We start from the raw sequence: 22031 nt of genomic DNA, 5'->3' as shown, positions 1-22031 counted from the left end.
GGGAGTCCTGGGCGCGGACTGGGGATATGTTGTGGGGGGAGAGGCTGGAGCTCTCAGTGAAGCAACGCTGGACCTGGGCAACAAAAGAACAGGGCCGGGGCACCAAAGTGCTAACTAAGCTCGAGGAAAGTTATTTACATTTTGAATGTATTTTTTTGCCAGGAGCATCTGGTGATTCCTGGTGTTCCCCTGATTTAAATGGCTATTGCATTAAAACTTGTATATTACAATGCGCTTATTCTCCCTGGCACAGACACTTACAGCTTTAGCTGGGGTGTAGCCACTTACTTCAAATGTTTACAACTGTACCGTTTCACCCCAGCCCCAAGACATCCCATCCCTGACAACGGACACTCTACCCTGGCACAGACGCTGCCCCATTTCATGAAGGCATTTCCACCATTTTCATGAGTCCCCAGGGCCAATAAATTAGGAAAAGACCCCTTCTTGAATTTAAAAAAAAAAATAAGACCGGCATGGCGCCGGAGGCCCCACCCCTCCTTGCAGCACTCAGATGGGGAACTAATTCTCCTTGAATACTGGAGGTTACTGGGGGCCAACTAGCCCACCAGTAACCTCCAGTATGTGCCAGGGAGCTGCGTTGCAGAGAGGTGTTCTGAGGCCACGCTCCTTTTTACACCTCTCTCCAACGCAGATCTGTGGCGCTTAATGGAGGTACCTGGTGGGCTAGTTGCACCCCAGAGACCCTCAGAATTCAAGGGGAGTTAATCCCCCAACTTAAAACGCGCCACGGGGCATATTTGCACAGTGGTGAAGGGAGGGGGGGGGCCTGAGTTGACATGTGTGCAAACAGACCCTGTGGCACGGTTTAAGTTGGGGAATAAATTCCTCTTCAATCCTGAAGGTCCCTGGGGGCCAACTAGCCCACCAGGTACCTCCAGTAAGCGCCGTGGAGCTTTTATTATTTATAAGAAACGCGTCGGGCAATACAACGAACTTGGATGGCTGTAGCGGGCTGAGCAGTGATGCCGAATGGCAGACGCACTGTCGAGTGCACCTTGAGAAGCTTCGGCGTTTGGTGGATAAAATTATGACACGGGTGCCCTCCCGTGCAAGATGCACCATCTCGAAGAAATGAGAGGCTGAGGGAGAGGAACCGTCCTGCTCCGGTTTCCAGCACAGTGCGTCTTGATGAAAACTGCCTGCTCACATCACATCCAGATCCTACCAAGGATTTTAAGTGACTCTCTCAAATCTGTACGCATTGGAACCTACGATAGGTGTTTAATGAAAGCTCGATGTGACTACACATCCCAGCATGCCGTATGAAGAAATCTAGTACTTAGTTCAACTCAGGAGGGGTTTTTGAACCAATCAGCATGCAGTATAAAGAGCGCTCCAATGCGTACAGGAGAAATTTCTCTGATGAAGAGGTATGTTGGCCACAGAAACGCGTCAGGCAATACAACAAACTTGGATGGCTGGAGCGGGCTGAACAGTGATGCCGAATGGCAGACACACTGTCGAGTGCATCTTGAGAAGCTTCGGCGGTTGTTGGATAAAAAAAAAAAAATATATATATATATATATATATATATATATATATATATATATATATATATATATATATATATATATTCACTGAAAAAACCATGGGTTTCACACACGTTATAGTTAGGAATTAGCATTTAAAAAACCTTAGAAATTCAATGAAAATCCAAAGGTTTCACACATGTTATAGTTAGCTGGACATTTCACTCGTAAAAAACCATTGAAATTCCCCCGTTATAGTTAGTTCAGCTAACTATAACTCGCGCGCCCGCAATGCACTACTGATGACGTCACATATTACATCACTCATGACATGGTCACTGACATCACTCATGACATCACTGATGACATCTCAAATGACATCACTGATGACATCACTGATGACATCATCCTTGTGATAGAGTGGCAGACCTCCTCTCCCCCTAATATAACCATTGAAACACACATTCAAAAATAGAAACTAAAATGTTCAAAATAATGAACATATCAATATCAGTTACAACAACCTATTCAGTAATTCTAAGAACCACATACACATACAGTAATTCACCAACAGTCCTCTACAGTCACTCATACATGTACTCACTCATCATATGTACTCATACACCTGTACATCCCGTTACACAATGCCACTCATCCATAGAGTAACTCACACACATAGTCACTCATGCTAATAAAGAATCAATCATCCATTTACTTGCATATACAGTTATACACACACCACCACACTTACTTCTACAGAAACTTACACATACTTAGTCTTTTAAACAATCACTTATAGAAACACATACTTATTCATACAGGAACTCTTCCAATCTCTCACTCTCACATATACTCACTTATATACACCAATAGTCACATATACTAGTTTAAAACATATGTAGTTACTCATAAAGACACTATTGAGACAGTCATTCACTCACTAACACACCCATGCACACACTCATCCACCCATACAGTCCTGCACACATGCTGTATTCAACACATACAAACAGTGAGTCACTCATTCATGCACCTATGCACTAAGTAATACCCCCCACCGAACCATACAGAAACTCAGACACTCATAGTGATAAAAAACCAACTAATAACCTATATAGACACTCATGTAGCTACTCACCAACCCATGCAGCCACTTATACACAAAGTAAGAAACTGATACAGATATTTAAATATTTAAAGATTACTCAGTAAGCCATGTATTCACTATGATACACTTAAACAGTCAGTTACACAAAAAAAATTCCAAAAAAAAGTATCCATTTAGACACTTATATACCCATTTATTCTTCCTTTGACCTTGAGATATACATAAATATAAAAAATATATAATGTTCATAAAAACACACAATCACTGGATGATGTCATCAGTGATGTCATCAGTGATGTCATTTGAGATGTCATCAGTGATGTCATCAGTGATGTCAGTGACCATGTCATGAGTGATGTAATATGTGACGTCATCAGTAGTGCATTGCGGGCGCGCGAGTTATAGTTAGCTGAACTAACTATAACGGGGGAATTTCAATGGTTTTTTACGAGTGAAATGTCCAGCTAACTATAACATGTGTGAAACCTTTGGATTTTCATTGAATTTCTAAGGTTTTTTAAATGCTAATTCCTAACTATAACGTGTGTGAAACCCATGGTTTTTTCAGTGAATTTCAAAGGTTTTTTAAATGCTAATTTCTAACTATGCCTACAGAGATAGGACATGTGAAGAAAGAAGAAAAAATGCACAGAAAGAAACAAAAGAAGTGCAGAAAGAAGCAACAGAAGTCCTCAAATACGAAGATAAGTGCAGGAAGAAGGATAACGTGCAGAAAGAACAAAAAGAAGAGCAGAAAGAAGCCTTGTTGCAAAATCATCCTGTACCCTCAACTTTTTCAGACGGATACTGGTGGTAACTGAGTCTGACTAACCAGTCCTAGAGCCAGTGCTATGTTAAAAGACACTTAGAATACAGTGAAAACACCTACATACACTAGGGAACATTATGCGTTGGGGTCCCCCTGTGATTAGCATGACCTCCTCTGTAAGCCCCTAGTGTATAATAGGGCATGGGGATTAAAACTACCTCTTAAAACAGGCCACAGGGCGTTTTTGCACACATTAACTCAGGCCCCGTCCCCTCCCTTCACCACTGTGTAAACACGCCCTGTGTCCATTTTTAGTTGGGAGATTAAGTTCATTTGAATCCTGAGGGTCCCTAGGGTCCAACTAGCCCACTAGGTACCTCCAGTAAGTGCCACAGAGCTGCGTTGCAGAGAGGTGTAAAAAGTGGCACGGCCTGGACCACCTCTCTGCAATGCAGCTCAGTGGCGCTTACTGGAAGCACTTGGTGGGCTAGTTAGCCCCCAGGGGCCCTCAGTATTGAAGGGAAATTATATCCCCAATTTAAAACATGCCATAGTGCGTGTTTGCACACGTCACCTCAGGCCCCGTCCCCTCCCTTCACCACTGTGTAAACGCGCCCTGTGGCTGTTCTAAGTTGAGAGTCCCCCTGAATCCTAAGGGTCCCTAGGGTCAAACTAGACCACTAGGTACCTCCAGTAAGCGCCACAGAGCTGCGTTGCAGAGAGGTGTAAAAAGGGGCTTGGCCTCAGAACACCTGGCTGCAGCGCAGCTCCCTGGCGCATACTGGAGATGCCTGTTGGGGGCGCGTTTGCAGAGTGCTGCACGGAGGGGGCATGGCCTCCGGCACGATGCCAGTCTTTTATTTATTTTAGTTTTTTAAGAAGGGGGGCTATTTGGTTCCCCTTCTTATTCTAATTTATTGGCCCTGATGACCCCATCCCCCAGGGCCAGTCTCCTAATTATATTTTTTTTACCCCAATCCCCAGGGCCGGCCACTGTTTTTTATTATTTTTAAAAAATATATATTTATAGACACACCTAGGACATGCTGGACAAACCGTACGTACCTATCACCATGACGATTTGCGTGATATTCATTAAAAGGCGACTATGCATGCAATGAATCCACGTGGAATGTATTTACACCACTAGTGAAGCTCTGACATGTCTGATGCCCTACCGTGCCTAATCCTGGTAGACACCCTTGTCGTTTATTTATACAAACATGGGTAGCTATTGACGGGCACATTTAATACACATGCACACCAAGCCATTCAAAGGGGATTCGACAAAAATTCGACCAAAACTATGCAAGAAACCCCCCTCACGGTTAATAAAACACACATCCACTGCCGGATGTGTAATACTTTTTATTTTACTCTCTGGAAAGGGGACGAACATCACTTGAGAGTCACAGCGTGCTCCTGACAGAGCCCAATGCTGTGTTACACCCACCATTGCCTGCCGAGTGCCACACACCTCTGTGTTGTATTCCACTAGCTAGTGCATATGCTATGACACTCTCTAGCCCATGTGCACTGTAACACCACCCCGTGAATATGTCATGCCACACTTGTCTTCGCACGGGTTATATTGCCCCATCTAACGTGCCTTTCTCGATGCCTATGTTATAACGCACAGTGCTATGCCATACATATTACAATCTGGGATCCATATATTTGCCACAGTGCATATGCAACGTTACACTCCCCAGCACATATTTTATATTACAACTTTAGAGACTAGTTAGGTTACACAACACTGCCCTGTGCATATTACACTCCAAGGCGCATATCGCATAGCACGCGCTAGTGCCTGTGCTATCTCGCGCTCTCCAATGAATCTGTCATTGCGCACAATGTATTGCAAATTATATTTCACGCCCGGTTCATCTTATATCACACTTTTTGGTGCATAGTTTATACCATACACTATATCTAGTTTTCATTTTCAATCGTGCTCTCAGGACTATGTTCTATATAACACTGTGTTCACCTACCCTTTTCACGGGCATTACATTTTGCGATAGGGGGTGGAGGGTCAGGGGGTGTTTCTGCCAAGTGAGCCCGGAGTCACAGTCACAAACGTCCTCTTCTTCCTGAATAAAAGTGAGATTATGCTGCATACTTGTTCATATTTTAAGTAGTTCGCACAGACACAATGTTTTAAAAACAATAAAGTTCCTAATACCCGCCTTCTCTGAACAGTTAGCTTGCTGCCCCATCCCCTTCCTCCCTATCCTCTGTTGTGTGAATCCATGGACTAGCCTCCTCCCTCCTGCCATGCATGGTCTGATGTGCTGCCACTGCCCTCAATTTAGTATGATGTACCAGTCCAGTCCTCCTGCCCTCCATTGCCCAATTCTATGCCCCATCATTGACCTCCTGCTTAAACTCTGTGCTTAGCTTGCTGCCCCTATTCTCCTTCCCCCTGCCCTCCGATGTCTTTGTGCATGCCCCTGCTCCATCCTTTTTGCCCACCATGTCCCATGGACCTGCCACTCCTATCTACTCTGAGTGTTCTGTTGAGCTGCCACTCCCCTCCCACCTGCCTAGCATTGTCAGATGACTGTAACCTGTCCCTGCCACCTCCACCCTGCCTGTCCACATGCCATGCTCCTATTCTCTTCCTCCTGTCCTACATGGTCCATTGTACTGCCACACCCTTCTGCCCTCCCTGGTCTGTTGTGCTGCAACTGCTCCTCCTGCCTGCCCCGTGTGGTCTGTTGTGAGGTCCCTTCCCCTGAACTTTCTTGTCTGTGCACAGGTCCTGACCCTCCCTTCTATCCTCCATTGTCCTTTGTGCATGCCCCTCCACCCTCCTTCTTGCCCATCATAGCCATTGTGCTGCCACTAACCCTCCCACTTGCCATGCATGGTCTTCTGTGCTGCCATGGCCCCTCCCACCTTCCCTGTGTGGTCAGTTAGCTGCCCCTGACCCCCTCCCACCTTCCCTCCATGGTCTGTGTGTATGCCATCACAGTCTCACTGTTGCTCTTCATGGTGTGTCTTGCTTCTAGTGCCCATCCTGCCTGACCTCCATGGCTATCTTGCTGCTCCTGCCCTGCCCCCTTGCCCCCAGCCCTACTCCCTCCCTCCTGGCTTGTCTGTTCCATTGTAATGCCCCTGATCCGTCCCTCCTGCCCTTTATGGTCTGTTATGCTGCAGCTTTCTCTCCTGTCTGTCCATTATGGTCAGCTAGCTACCATTGCCTCTTGCCCCTCTGTTCTCTGTTGTCCATGTGCATGGTCCTGTCCCCTCCCTCTTGCTTTCTATGGATTGTTGTGCTGCACTCCCGTCCTGCATGCCCTGTGTGGTGTATTGTGCTGCTGCAAACCCTGATGCCTGCCCTGCAGGGTCAGTTTGGTGCACCTCTCCATGTCCCTCCTGTCCTCTGTTATCCAAGTCCATGTCCCTATCCCATTTCCTTCCATGATCCAATGTACCATACTTGCGAACATTTTGAACTTGGTAAGAGGGAGATTTTGAAAAAAACTGGGGTATTGATTTTCCCCTTTGAGTTACATTGAAAAAGAGGATATTGTAGACAGGAGACAGATCAAATAAAGCCCATTTGAGCTTAAAAACATTGGACGTTTCCTGGCTGAATCGGGTCTGTTGGCATGTATGGTTGTACTACCATTGCCTCTTCCTTCTGCCCACAATGGTCTATTACATTGCCACAGCCTTGAAGGAGGGTAGATTTTGTATCACAGGGGGCCCCTGGCCCGTTCTGTCCACACCTGAAGTATGAGACCCTTGTCCTTGCCCTGCCAGCTGCATTTGTAGGCCGTATTAAATTGACCAGCGGGTCCTGTATTGCTATATAATTATCCTGAGACATCCTTACCACTCAACCAGCATAAAACCCCTGTGTAGGCCCTTCTGTTCAATATGTAGGCCTCTTTGTTAAATTGACCATAGCTCTGCAATTTTAGTGTATAGCAGTCTGAAGGCAGGTCTGCGAGGCCTTCTGATCCAAACTAGTAGCCCCCACCCTACCCGAGTGCTCCGTGCTCGGTATCAAAGTTCAACATCCCCCTGAAGCTGTCGACATACAGTAGGCTGCATCCTGGACTGGTACTTGCTTCCTGGGCAGGTTTCCCGCTTTTAAGGAAGTGGCAACCGCAGAGCGTCAAGTTAGGAGAACTGAGGAGATTTTATACATGAATATATTGAATTCCCGTACAATACCCATTATTTTCTGCTTGCTCTATGGAACTTACGATAAGCGATTGGCCTGAGAGACTGACCTTTTCACCCAGTCCATTGTCAGCATTAAGTGGGTAAATGACGAAATGTCTGGTAAAATCTGCAGTCGAAGCTTTTGGGTAGCATACGTAGGTAGATGTAGCGTGCAAAGGAGCCCACAAAATGATATAAAAAGGGAGCACCCACAGATATCGACGGACTACCTCGCCGTCTGTATGTAGGTTAACAGGCAGTGCAGGTTTTCCCCAAGAGCTGGGAGCTCTTGTCTTCCTTTGCATAAAATGTCTTGCTCTGCTTTGCTTGAAGTATCTTATTCTATTTTACCTATATGAAATGTCATGTTATGTTTAACCATTGTTCTCTTTACTTTTGCATTTAAAAGATTTTGTATTGTAATTGCAGGAATGCTTGCTCTAAGAGTTAACGTGAGTGTTCCTAGGTAACATTTTCCTTGGTGTAACTTGTTTCTCATGATGCATTTATAGATGTGTTTTCTCTCTCTCTCTGTCAGTACATTAATTGAGATACAGAGAATATTATGACAGCTGTATGATTATCTGGATTCTGTTTTTTGTACTTTATGTCTCTATTCTGCGGTTTCTTTGAAGTTGCATCTTCTCATTAAACTGCCATTGTATTCTGCCTCCAATTCCATGTCTCATATGTCTGTTTTCTTCATTTTTGGAGCAAGCGTTCCTAGGCACCCCGGCTCAAATTAAGGTGCCCCTTTTGTCCCTGACTCACTCTCCTGCTCAGTTCTGTGGTGGCTCCCGGGGATCTGGGGACCGCCCCTAGCTTCCTTGACCCGTAATAGATCTTCCCTCCAACAGCCTCTCTTGCAAGTCCTGTATTGTTGGTTTGTTGCCCCTGCCCCCCTTTCCACTGCCCTCCATAGTCTGTTGTGCTTCCACGGCCCTTCCTGCCTGCTCAGTGTGGTTAAATTGTTGCCTTTGCACCCTCCTACCTGCCTTCAATTTTCAGAGTCCGTGCCCCTGGCCTCTGCCTCTCAACAGTATCCTAATGAACAACTAGATTGCTAACATTCTATATTTATTACAAAAGTGTGGAACGCCTGACATCATCTTGATGTAATCAAAACTGTAATACCTAGAGCATTTCCTTTAGAAATTACATATATGAGAGGGTCTTATTGGCATCAAAATTATGGTTAGTGCTCTAAAAGACTAAAATAAGGACATATTTTCTGAGTTTTCAAATAGCGACAAAGCACTTTTAAATTATTTGTTATCTTTATGTTTTTTTATCCAGTTGACCACTTGATTAAATGTTGCACTTAGGGGAGAGGATGTGGTGTTACTTCCAGAACTGAAGACTTTGCAACTGGGGAACCAGGTTGAAGTTTCTGCTTCAGCTCGACATTCTGTGATTCTGGTCAAATCACTTAGTCTCCCCATGTCTACAACCAAAATGAATTTGTTCTTGTGTGATGTAACCAATGCTCATGTAAAGCACTCCAATACCTGACAAGTCTGCACTATATAACACTGCAAAAACACAAAATAATAAGTGTTTTGCACACTTCTGTCATTGGGCTATATTTGGGCTACATCTGGTTGATTTTGGGCTACATTTGGGCTCTTTTGTCTCCGGTGGCCATCTTGGGAGATTTATTTGTTATGAAGTTTCCTAATTTCCTCATGTACTGCAGTCTCCTCAGTAGGAAATGCTTTCAGTGTTTTACTTTGATTCCATCATGAAGGTATTCAGATATGTCACACATTTGCCATAAATTCTGAATGTTAGCACTCTAGTTGCTCATTAGATCACTGTAGTAAAACTACTCCACCATGGAAGTCTGCTCCTGGTATTAAAAGTGCATGTTTCAGTCTGCATGTCAGAATTTTTTAATGAAATAGAAGAGGATTTGAGAAGTCACTCAAAATGTGCCCTCATTTTCTTTCTTCAGTATTAATCATAATTTCTATGGCAAAATGAACCTCCTCATTGTGTTCCTTTTTAAATTAAATGTTTTAAGTGTTACCAGTTTATTCCAATCAAGATGGCTTCAGGTGTGCCATACTTTTGTCATAATGAAGACAGTAAGCGCTCTAGTTGTTTTTAAGAACATTCTGGGACATTCTGTCATTGGGCTATACTTGGGCTACATCTGGGTGATATTTGGGCTACATTTGGGCTCTTTTGTCTCTGGTGGCCATCTTGGGAGACTTATTTGTTATGAAGTTTCCTAATTTCCTCATTTACTGCAGTCTCCTCAGTAGGAAATACTTTCAGTTTTTTACTTTGATTCCATCAAGAAGGCATTCAGATGTGTCACACATTTGCCATAAATTCAGAATGTTAGCACTCTTTTTGCTCATTAGATCACTGTAGTAAAGCTACTGCTCACCAGGGAAAACTGCTGCTGGTATTGAAAGTGCATGTTTCAGTCTGCATGTCAGAATTTTTTAATGAAATAGAAGAGGATTTGAGAAGTCACTCAAAATGTGCCCTAATTTTTCTTTCTGCAGCACTAATCATACTTTTTATGGAAAAATGAACCCCCTCATTTTGTTCCTTTTTAAATTAAATGTTTTAAGAGTTACCACTTTAATCCAAGCAAGATGGCTTCAGGTGTGCCATACGTTTATCATAAGTAGGACTGTTAGCGCTCTAGTAGTTCTTTGGAACACTCTGGGAAGCTGCAGTAGAACACAAAGGAATCAACTGACAGTCTCTGCCCTTGTTGGATGTACATGTTTTACTGAGAATATCAGACTTCATTCTCACATGACTGAGAAAGATAATGTGAATTTACAGAAAATAAGCTCTCAGTTTAGCCTATAGATCACCTTCCAAACCTCTGTGGTAAAAGCATGAGAAAATATTTTTCTCTCAATCATGATATCCCAGCAGAAGGCTTTTTCACATGGTGAAATCACCTTAGAACATACCACAATTCCTAAAATGAGTATGGTACCATCAACAAATGATTTATAATGTAACTAAAGTCTTAAAACCTTCTATTAACTGCAATGCTTTTTAATGAGGTGCTATCATGTATATTTGTCCCAAGATGGCTGCCAACACTTCTTGGATGAAGTGCTGACAGCCAATCAGATCTCAGGATGAGATGTGTGGTTAGGCTCCGCCCACATATATATATGCTTTTAAATGCTATTTACTCAGGAAATACTGAACAGATTTACACCAGACCTGCAAAAGGCACTTCCTTGACCTTATGGCTACCTCTCTGCCAAATTTCTAGTAATTCTGTTCAGCCATTCGGGCTGTAGCTCGTTCTAAAGGTCCTATGGAAAAATGCATGGGAAAAACGCGTTTTGGGACCCCCCTTTTATCTCAGCCCCCGCTTGACGAATCCCCCCGAGACTTTCAGGGTAGGAGCGGAGCGTAGCGCCCCACCTATTTTGATAAATTCGCGAGGATTCATCGACCGGCGCCAAAGTTATTCAAAATAGAATGTTGCGGATTTCCTATGGAAAAGGGGTCCTAACTATAACTACCTACTGGCGACCGCCAGTAGGTAATATATATATATATATATACATACATACACACAAAAGGACCCTTCCATTCTCCAGGCCCATAGACAGGTGGTGCGCTGTGCCCGTGGAGCAAGCCAGACTTCTGAATTCTCTAGAGCAACGAATAAAGCGCACTCTCAGGGGGAATATCCACGACAAAGTTCAATTTATATCAGTAACACGTTTCGACTGCGAACAGTCTTGCTCGGTATTCCCCCTGAGAGTGCGCTTTATTCATTGCTGTGGAGAAATATATATATATATATATATATATATATATATATATATATATATATATATTACCTACTGGCGATAGCCAGTAGGTAGTTATAGTTAGGACCACGTTTCCATAGGAAAACCTCAACATTCTATTTTGAATAACTTTGGCGCCGGTCGACGAATCCTCGCGAATTTCTCAAAATAGGTGGGGCGCTACGCTCCGCTCCTACCCTGAAAGTCTCGGGGGGATTCGTCAAGCGGGGGCTGAGATAAAAGGGGGGTCCCAAAACGCGTTTTTCCCATGCATTTTTCCATAGGACCTTTAGAACGAGCTACAGCCCGAATGGCTGAACAGAATTACTCAAAATTTGGCAGAGAGGTAGTCCCTAGGTCAAGGAAGTGCCTTTTGTAGGTTTGGTGTAAATCTGTTCAGTAGATTCTGAGAAAATAGCCTTTAAATCAATATATATATCTGAGCCAGCTTACGGTACGCTTACCGTACGCTTACGGTAAGCGTACGGTGGCGTGCGCGAGCGCGATTCTGATTGGCTCTTAGATCTTAGTAAACATTCGAATCGGCCGAAACCAGGAAGCGGCGGCCGCCATTTTGTCTCTCGCACTGAGAGAGATTTTTAAAATCGGAAGCCCAAAAACATGTAAAGGGGCTGTTTTGACAACTCCCTCCCACATAGTCATGTTGAGGGAGTCCCCAAACATCCCCCAAGTGCAAAAACGGTTTTATTTTTTTTTCGGCAATTTCGCGGGGTACGCTTACCGTACGCTTACGGTAAGCGTACGGTAAAAAAATAAAAATAAAAAAAACACTATCCACACTTACCCCACCCCCTGTGCTTTTGGTGGCCGAAGGCCACCAAATGTGCTGGGCTTATTACAATGGAAAAAAACATTATCCACACTTACCCCACCCCCTGTGCTTTTGGTGGCCGTAGGCCACCAAATGTACAGGGCTTATTATAAGGGAAAAAAACTTAGCATTTAAAAAACCGTACTAATTCACTGAAAAAACCATAGGTTTCACACACGTTATAGTTAGGAATTAGCATTTAAAAAACCTTGCAAATTCACTGAAAAAACCATAGGTTTCACACATGTTATAGTTAGTGGAAATTTTACTGATAAAAAACCAATGAAATTGCCCCGTTATAGTTAGCGCAGGCAACTATAACTCACGCGACCGCAATCCTCTGCTGATGACATATGTGTCTTTATGAAAAAAAAATATTTGTAATATATGTATAGCTAAAAATGTATGGAAGAAGACATGGGCAAATAAGTGTCTAAATACAGTATTAGCATCAGCAGAGGATTGTGGTCGCGTGAGTTATAGTTGCCTGCGCTAACTATAACGGGGCAATTTCATTGGTTTTTTATCAGTAAAATTTCCACTAACTATAACATGTGTGAAACCTATGGTTTTTTCAGTGAATATATATATATATATATATATATATGTGATCAAGGGCCTTTGGGCTCGAAACGCGTCATGGCTGTGCTTTGTTGGAGCAGACAATAAAATAACACTTACAGCACCAAATTGCGGTCCGAGCTCCTGTTTTCAGCGGTGAAGCGAGTGAGAGAAAGGAGTTGCAGTTTTATTTATATATATATATATATATATATTCACTGAAAAAACCATAGGTTTCACACATGTTATAGTTAGCGGAAATTTTACTGATAAAAAACCAATGAAATTCCCCCGTTATAGTTAGTGCAGGCAACTATAACTCACGCGACCGCAATCCTCTGCTGATGCTAATACTGTATTTAGACACTTATTTGCCCATGTCTTCTTCCATAAATTTTTAGCTATACATATATTACAAATATTTTTTTTTCATAAAGACACATATGTCATCAGCAGAAGATTGCGGTCGCGTGAGTTATAGTTGCCTGCACTAACTATAACGGGGGAATTTCATTGGTTTTTATCAGTAAAATTTCCGCTAACTATAACATGTGTGAAACCTATGGTTTTTTCAGTGAATATATATATATATATATATATATATCCAGACAACATCCTCCGTTTGAGCCCACTCTGCAGGGTGGGCTCAAAGGTTGCAGGAGCGGAGAAGCCTGCATGTTCAATGCTTCAAAAGTAAAGCCCCACTCCGACTTCTGTGCAAACACAAAACTTTATTCGTCTGAAGCAGCATATATATAACTCAAGTCCTGACACGCTCTCGCGCACCAAACGAAGGATTGCCAGAAGTATTGGTAGCGCATCAGAGGCAGCATAAAAGTGCACTTGCTGTGAGAAGGAATGCGTGCACATTACAATCTGGTACGTTGTTGGGACATTGTTCATAAAACGCTATTTGGGCAAAAAATGAATATTAAGCAATGCCTCGTGATTACAAAGCAACGATGATGCATGCTGGGGGCTGTAGTTGATCCTATGGCCTCGTGACCACATGGTAATTATTGAACTCACCTGTGAGCAAGGCGTGGTGACGCCGAAACCGGTCAGGACTTGAGTTATATATATGCTGCTTCAGACGAATAAAGTTTTGTGTTTGCACAGAAGTCGGAGTGGGGCTTTACTTTTGAAATATATATATATATATATATATATATATATATATATATATATATATATATATATATTCACTTAAAAAACCATAGGTTTCACACATGTTATAGTTAGCTGGACATTTCACTCGTGAAAACCCATTGAAATTCCCCCGTTATAGTTAGTGCAGGCAACTATAACTCACGCGACCGCAATCCTCTGCTAATGACGTCAGATATTACATCACTGTATTTAGACACTTATTTACCCATGTCTTCTTCCATTAATTTTTAGCTATACATATATTACAAATATTTTTTTTCCAGAAAGACACATATGTCATCAGTGATGTAATATCTGACGTCATCAGCAGAGGATTGCGGTCGCGTGAGTTATAGTTGCCTGCACTAACTATAGCGGGGGAATTTCAATGATTTTTCACGAGTGAAATGTCCAGCTAACTATAACATGTGTGAAACCTATGGTTTTTTAAGTGAATTTGCAAGGTTTTTTAAATGCTAATTCCTAACTATAACGTGTGTGAAACCTATGTTTTTTTCAGTGAATTTGTACGGTTTTTTAAATGCTAAGTTATGTTTTTTGTTGTTGTTTTTTTAAGCTTTTTCACCGTGCGCGTACCGTACGTGCACGGTGCGCTGCGCGTACCGTACGTGCACGGTGCGCTGCGCGTACCGTACGCGCACGGTGCGCTTCGCGCGCTTAGGGCGCGCGGTGCGCTTCGGGCACCGCACGCCCACATTACGCAGTTCGCGGAATTTTTCCGTTTCTACCGTACGCGCACGCTACGCGTACTCCGCGATTTTTCACAAAAAAATTAAAGGAAATTTTGGCCCTTGTGGGTCCTTCTGGGACCCCCTGACAAAGGCTAGGGGGTCAGGAACTGTCCACCCTGCCCCCTTTTCACGTTCTCCACCTTTGTTTTTCACCCCCTCAGACTGCGAGAGACAAAATGGCGGCCGACACTTCCTGGTTTCGACCGATTCAAATGTTTACTAAGATCTAACAACCAATCAGAATCGCGCTCGCGCACGGCAGCGTGCGCGTACGGTAAGTGTTACCGTACGCGCACGGTGCGCGCTTATAGATATATATATTGATTTAAATGCTATTTTCTCAGGAACTACTGAACAGATTTACACCAGACCTGCAAAAGGCACATCCCTGACCTGAGGACTACCTCTCTGCCAAATTTCAAGTAATTCTGTTCAGCCGTTCGGGCTGTAGCTTGGACTAAAGGTCCTATGGAAAAATGCATGGGGAAAACGCGTTTTGGGACCCCCCCTTTTTCTCAGCCCCCGCTTGACGAATCCCCCCGAGACTTTAAGGGAAGGAGCGGAGCGGAGGCGCCCCACCTATTTTGAAAATTTCGCGAGGATTCGTCAATCGGCGCCAAAGTTATTCCAAATAGAATGTTGCGGATTTCCTATGGAAACACGATCCTAACTATAACTGACCGCCAGTAGATAATATATAATCGTGAACAAGGCAGCTTGCCGTCGAAACGCGTCTTGCTTTTTGCTTGGATTAAACTCTACTTTTTTGCCATTACTTCATGGAGTCTGTGCCTGACTGTTTTGCTACCGCCGGGATTGGGATTTAATATAAATATATATATATATATATTCCTTCTCCACGTTACTAGCTTATGCAGGCGTTCTGTAATATCTTTTTTGAATTTATTTATCAATTCTTGATCCACTTCCTTCTCCAACATCTCCGTTATTTGCCCAATTTCTTCCATTATCTTGGTCCTATCGATGTCGGCATATTTAATTAGAATTGCAAGCATTCTCCGTGAGGATTCTTGGTTGTTATCAGCCCACTCTCGTAGCATGTTGGGGTTAGGATCTTAATATGTCAGAGCTACCAGAATTCTCAAGCCTCTAGGGATTCTTTTAACCTCCAGGTATCGTTGTAGAGACTTCGCTTCCCACCATTTTGAAAGTTCACTTCGTTTTAGCGTCTCCAACCTTTTTAGTCTGACTAGCACATCCGACACTTTGTCATTGGACGTTGAACTTGTTACATTCGTTGCACCTTTCTTCACGACCTGCTTGTTGTCGTCAAAGATCGATAAGGCTGCCTCTTAGAAATTCTATTTCAACCATCAGAAGGGAGCAAACGTAGACAGAATCAACCACAGGACATAAATGAGTGTAGAATGCTAACTTCATTCAATAAACAGCATGGGCAAATCCGCAGTATTTTGATGAAACATTGGCATTTGATACGGAATGACCCTATTTTGGGTCAAATTGTATCAAAGAAACCTTTGATTACCTTCAGAAGAGCTAAATCATTTAAGAAAATGTTGGTTAGCAATATGGCACCCAAATCTTTAAAGCAGCCCCTCAAAACATCATGGTTGAAACGTCAAGATGGATTCATTAAATGTTCGAAGTGCAAAGCTTGCGAGCATGGCATAAATACAAAAAAGTTTACAATAGGCTGCTCTCGAATAGAGAAAAATATCAGAGGGCAGTTTGATTGTAAAACAGAGTTTGCCGTATACGTACTGAGCTGCCCGTGTAACCTTCAGTATGTGGGCAGTACAATCCTTCCTGTACATAAGAGAATTCTTCAACACTTAAGGGCCATCAACCATGTTGATAAAGCATACCCGGTAGCACGGCATTTTTCAGCTTGCCATGGTAGTGATGTGGCGGGTTTAACGTACTTTGTCATTGATGCGATTGCACCCAATGTGAGGGGTGGAGACAGACAGAAAGGTTTGAGAAAACTGGAATCACGTTACATTGTGGAATTAAATAGTAAAGCACCAATGGGCCTTAATATTGAAGAAGATCTGTATATATTTTTCTGTTTTGTTAATAAGGTTACGATTGGCTGAATCAATTCACTTTATCTCTTTAATATGTGAGGTACTACGGTATATGGTGAACCAGATATATTAAGCATGCCCACTGGGGCTGAATTCGTCTAAAATGAAAAATGTTGAAGCTTTTTAAGCCCACATGGGCGTTATTGTAATTGCTATCAGATTTACGCTGTTTTCCTATAAATAGGTGACCGTGCGTGATAAAGTTATGCCGCAATATAATTGTAATTTGTAGATCGAGTAATATTGTCGACAATTTTGGTATTGCGCTTTATTTTTGTCACATTTATTCGTATGCCGTTTTACTGGTTTTTTGTATGCTATGGGAAAAAACTACTACTCTTTTGTCTATTACAAGTATTTTGTAGTCCTCACATGACTGTATTACGTGCACAGCATAAATGGGGGATTTGTTTGACAAAACTTTGTTGGTGAACAAGCCTGCTGGTTCAGGCGAAAAGCGTCCGACATAGCCACTAATTAAACCCTGGCTGTATTTGTCATAAGACATTGCGTCTTGTCCTTTTGTTTCGAGAGGAGTGTTTGTTCATATATATATTTATATATAAACACACATCCCAACTCCAGGAAAGAAGTGGGCACTCACACAGTCTCCAGTATTTATATTAACCAACAACCCCTAAAATCAACCCACTCTAAAAATGACCTTGTCTCCCAAAAACGCATACCCACCCTAAAAACATATATATTTTACTTACAATTTCATTGTAAAGGCATGCATGGTATAGGCATAGTTGTGATAAGAATTTGCATGGTAAAGACACATGTTGTAAAGGATGCAAGATAAGGTTATTGCCTGGTTCCACCTGCTGTTTCACATCTAAATGATCAGATTTTCACAAATGCCACAGTAGCTTCATTTCCAGGGGCATAATTTCAGGGGGATGTTACACACCCCTAATAAATGCATTGTTTAGTAAATAGTTGTGTACAGGAGCTTTCAGTAGCCCCCTGTCTTACTGACCAAGCTATGACCCTGTATTTCTTACCTCACAAGTTGTGCCAAATCCATTAGACACCCCATGTATTCTGTCCTGCCCGTCAAGGAACAGGTAAATAAAGAAAACTTGGAAAGTAATTCTATATAACCTTCATGAACCAGATATTTGTTTAGCTGACAGGTTCTGTTATCCTATCCAGGCCCTCTTTGTATCCCATATAGAGGGATACCCTAGCCCACCAAAAGCCGTCCAGAGCATTGCTGCCCATCCAGAGGTAATTTAATCACATCTCCCGCACGAAAGCGGCTCCATGGCTTCCTGCCCCAGCTCACCTTACTTTCAGATCCTGCTGTATGATTTAAAAGGCTGTGCAACCATATCCATCAGACTGACTCGCAGAGAAATTCTCCATATTTGGAGGCTTTTACACAGTTCACCACTTATTCATAACAAAGGTAGAAATTCAGAAGGTGCGGAAAGCAAACGCCTGTAAGCGAGCCTTCTTTGCCCGTGCACTATCACTGGTGTGGACTAACTGTGCACCCCACATTGACGCTTTCTGAAAGATCTAGAAACTCCCCACTTCTCCATGTTCATGCCACCAACCGGCTGAGTCCTCAGTCTAATCTGTCTTCAGTCCAGTCTCGAGGTACAGAAGAGTCCGGTGAATGGAAAGGCAGCACTGTGGGTTTGAACTATGCAAGTCTTTTGTGCTAGTCATATAGCTTGTCGCTTGTTATTAATAGAGACGTCACCACTGATGATATACGTAACAAAATTATAACTAGATGTTCTGCATATTATTAGCACCCTACACCTTTTGGCAGTGTAGGAGTACTCGTTACATCGGAGAAAGAGCACCTCCAATGCTTATCCATCACAATAAGTGTAGCTCAGCGAACACTGACACAGTTACAGAAAATATCTGAGAACATGAGGTGTATGTTACGTAGAGCACCCCCATGGACTAAGGTGATTTCATGAAGATGAGCTCTTTTCACTCATCTCAAATTCCTAACCATGCTTGTGCGAAGGACGATTGTGCGTTAATATTCTGTACATCTATGCCTTGATTAAAATAGAAATGTATGTCTTAGCTTCATTTAAAAATGATTCATTTAAAAAAGTCTTGCAGATCATGGCTTTTTAGTTCTTCTAATCTTAATGCAGTGAAATGTAAAACGATGTTGTAAAAGGTGTTTTTGGTCTCTAATCTATTAAGTAGTGTTATCAAAATGAGCATTTAATAACAATATTAATACAAGTTTTTTCTTTTGACAATTTAAGGTTGTGCATGAGGACAGTTCTCCACTGGAAATTGTGTACTCCTTGATTTCGCCTCCAAAATATGGATACATCTGCTTGCTCCTGTCAGCGGATGGAAACGTCAGGACAGAGCAGCAGTCTATCCCCAGCTTCACACAGCAAGATATCAACAGTGGCAATTTACATTATGTACAGACTGCTTCTGGCCAGCTGCAAGATGCTTTTATTCTGGATGTTACTAACGGTGTGCGTGAGGTCAGTGGCATTGAGATATTGGTGGACATCATTCCCAAACTGATCCCACTGGAAGTCCAGAATTTTACTGTGATGGAAGGAGGTTCCAAAGCCCTGACGGAAGACTACCTCAAGATCACCAATAAGCATTTTGCAGGGCTCAAGTCTAACTTCATTTTACTGGAGGAGCCAAGCAATGGACATATTGAAAATACACGATTTCCAGGAAAAAAGCTGCATTTCTTTTCTAGCCAAGAGGTAATAATCTTGCAAATATCTAGATGTTTTCTGTTTAAAAAAAAAAAAACCTTTCCGATTCTTGTCCATTCAAAAATGTTGCATAATATCCAGACATTTCGCTTTGCTGGTTTCACGGTTTCCATTTCCTTTGAATGCAGGGGATTGATTTTTATTCCCTATGATTATTTTTCTTGTGAAAATATAACTATTTTACAGATAATACAGGAATTACCATATTGTGTTGAGTAAAATTCCATTTTGCTATTTACAGTGCTTGGAATAGCCGCAGAAGTCATGGAGTAGTCGTTGCTCCAGTGACTTTTGTTTCTCCTGGGACCACCTTGCCACTCCTGGGTTATGAGGACAACAGCAGGAAAGAAATGTAAACCGGGTTTGGGGAGCCCGGCTTTCTTTCTATATTTTCATCTCCTTGAGGCTGCTGAATCGGAGGCTTCTGAGCGGTCACCTTGGAACAAGTGGATCAAAACTGTGATGGCATTGGTGTCCAGAGCTTCATCTCACTTCTACTACCTCGGGCAAATTATTTTATCTATTTCCTCCTTAATTGTGATCTTACTTTCCTTTTTGCACTTTACTGTTGTAATGGGATGATTCAGTGTTAGACCCGAATGTGATCTGTGGCCGGAATCCTATTGCATTACTTTCTACTCTTCCACATTTGTTTTCTGTCCTGAATCACCTCTTTATTCTTGGCTTTATAAATATGTTTACCTTTGAAATTAAAAGCACAGGTATACATACGTTCTCTTCTTAAACTTGTATACCTCAGCAGCCTTTTCATTTGAATTTTTTTATTTGAGTGAACTCATTATTTTCATTTGGCTCATCCCACAGCTACTCCTTCAGTAACTATCCCTCATGCTCACGTCTAGTTTATTCATACTTTATTACTTCCTATTCCTTCTATTTTCTTTAATTGCACCCGTTTTCTACCAATATCAAATAAACAGCCACGGCTCGTGCAGGTAAGAGCTGTGGAGCCGGGTGGGGGATGGGGGGTGATTTCAACGGTGATGACAGGAAAATTAATTACTTACTTCATTTTCCCTCGTCATCGCCCGTAGAAATCCCCCCTTGGCCTCACCGCTCTTACCCGCATGGGCCGCGGCTGCAAATAAAATGCTCTTGATCACTTCCCCTTCCGTTTGTTGTAATTTTCATTATTTCCATATTTAATGTGTTGGATCGCCTTTCGTCTCACTACTCTTTCATCCAAAGGTATCTCTTTGTATACACTGATTGTTTTCGTCTTCAGTTTCAAATCGGACTTGCTGAGTGTTAGAATCGGGTGTCTCTGGTTGGCGAGGGTATGCACTTGCGACAAGCAGGGACCCTCTCCTCTAAGTCAGGGCAAAGGATTACTCTCAGAAAATAACCCCTGCTAACCCTCTAGGTAGTGTGGCGCGAGCAGTCAGGCTAAACTCCAGTGTACATATAGTTAAGCATTTGCAATGTCCCACAACAATCACTAACCCACCACACAGAGGCACAAGACTGTATTTGTAAAAATATATTTCTTTATATAGGATTCTCAAGCGGGCTTCAATTACAGTCTTTTACTTTTTAAGAAAAAACGGTTCCAGTTACTGTCAAAATGTTCCAATTCTTTAAGAGGATGCCACAGTTCTTCTAAATGCAAGGCTTTGTTGTTTACGGCACTTCTTTTAGGTCTGTGCGCTTCGTAGTGCTCTTTGTACGCTTCGTACCGCCTTACAGGCAGAGCTCCACTATACCTCACGCTTCCCGCGTGAGCAAGCGTATGGGGCGGTCAATTTCAATGCAGTACGCGACGTACTGTTTACTAGAATGAAGTGCACAGTTCTCTACAATGCAGCCGTACGCTGCGTGTAAGCCACAGTATCTTGCTTTCTCTTGGCGGTTCGAGGCGAGTCAGCAGGCGTTGAGGGGGAGTCCCACGTCGCGGTGCGGTCCTGCTTCTCGGAGGACAGCGATGTGTTGTGGGGCGGCTCTTGATCTCGACGTCCATCTCAATGTTGAAGAGGGAGGGGGCGGCGGCTTGAGGTGATTCCAGCGGCGAGGCGCTGTCAGCAGGGCGTCGTCCTGGAGAGGCGAGCTCAGGTGCAGGCGGTCTTTACGGTGTGCTCTACAGCTCGGGGGCCACAGACTCACGTTATTTGGACCGGACGGTCTGTTCTTGCGGTGCGAGCTCCGGCTCGAGGGGGCAGCAGTTTGCGGTGCTCAGGCCAGGCGGGGCAGGCCGTTACGATGCCAACTGCGGCACAGTCGTTCCGAGGTCACTTTGCTCGGCGGGATGGGGCACACAGGCTCTCAGAGTGCGGGACAGATTCCCAGTCGCACTCAGGTCTCCGGAGTCAGCGCTGAAGGGGGGAATACACCAGAAGCAGCTTCCTTCTTCAAGGGAGGGGTAGCGCCCACTGTTCCTGCGGCGCAGTTCAGGGGGCAAGTTCACAAGCAAGCCCTTGGAGATTGTTTAAGATGCACAAGTGGATAAAAAGTCTTTCAGTCTTTTCTTCCTCTCTCCTTGCAGAAAGGCACCCACCACAGGCCAGTCTCTCAGGCTAGAGACAGTACTCCTCCATGTAGCTTTCCCAGGTCCTTCTCTTCAGGCAGAGTTTCTTCTTGGCGTCAACC

General features: G+C 43.2%; 1 protein-coding gene across 1 annotated transcript in view; it reads left to right on the top strand.

Annotated features, from left to right (window-relative positions):
* The window catches only part of LOC146864194 (chondroitin sulfate proteoglycan 4-like), a 432950-nt gene that overhangs the window by 125380 nt on the left and 285539 nt on the right, over positions 1–22031 (top strand). Inside the window, exon 4 of the mRNA XM_085631285.1 lies at positions 18945–19415. Within this exon, the coding sequence (XP_085487411.1) occupies positions 18945–19415 (471 nt within the window). The remainder of the gene's footprint in view (positions 1–18944; positions 19416–22031) is intronic.

This window comes from Triturus cristatus, chromosome 2_1 (genome assembly GCF_964204655.1).
Source record: "Triturus cristatus chromosome 2_1, aTriCri1.1, whole genome shotgun sequence".
Classification (NCBI taxonomy): domain Eukaryota; kingdom Metazoa; phylum Chordata; class Amphibia; order Caudata; family Salamandridae; genus Triturus; species Triturus cristatus.
This window is presented reverse-complemented; position numbering and strand designations above follow the sequence as displayed.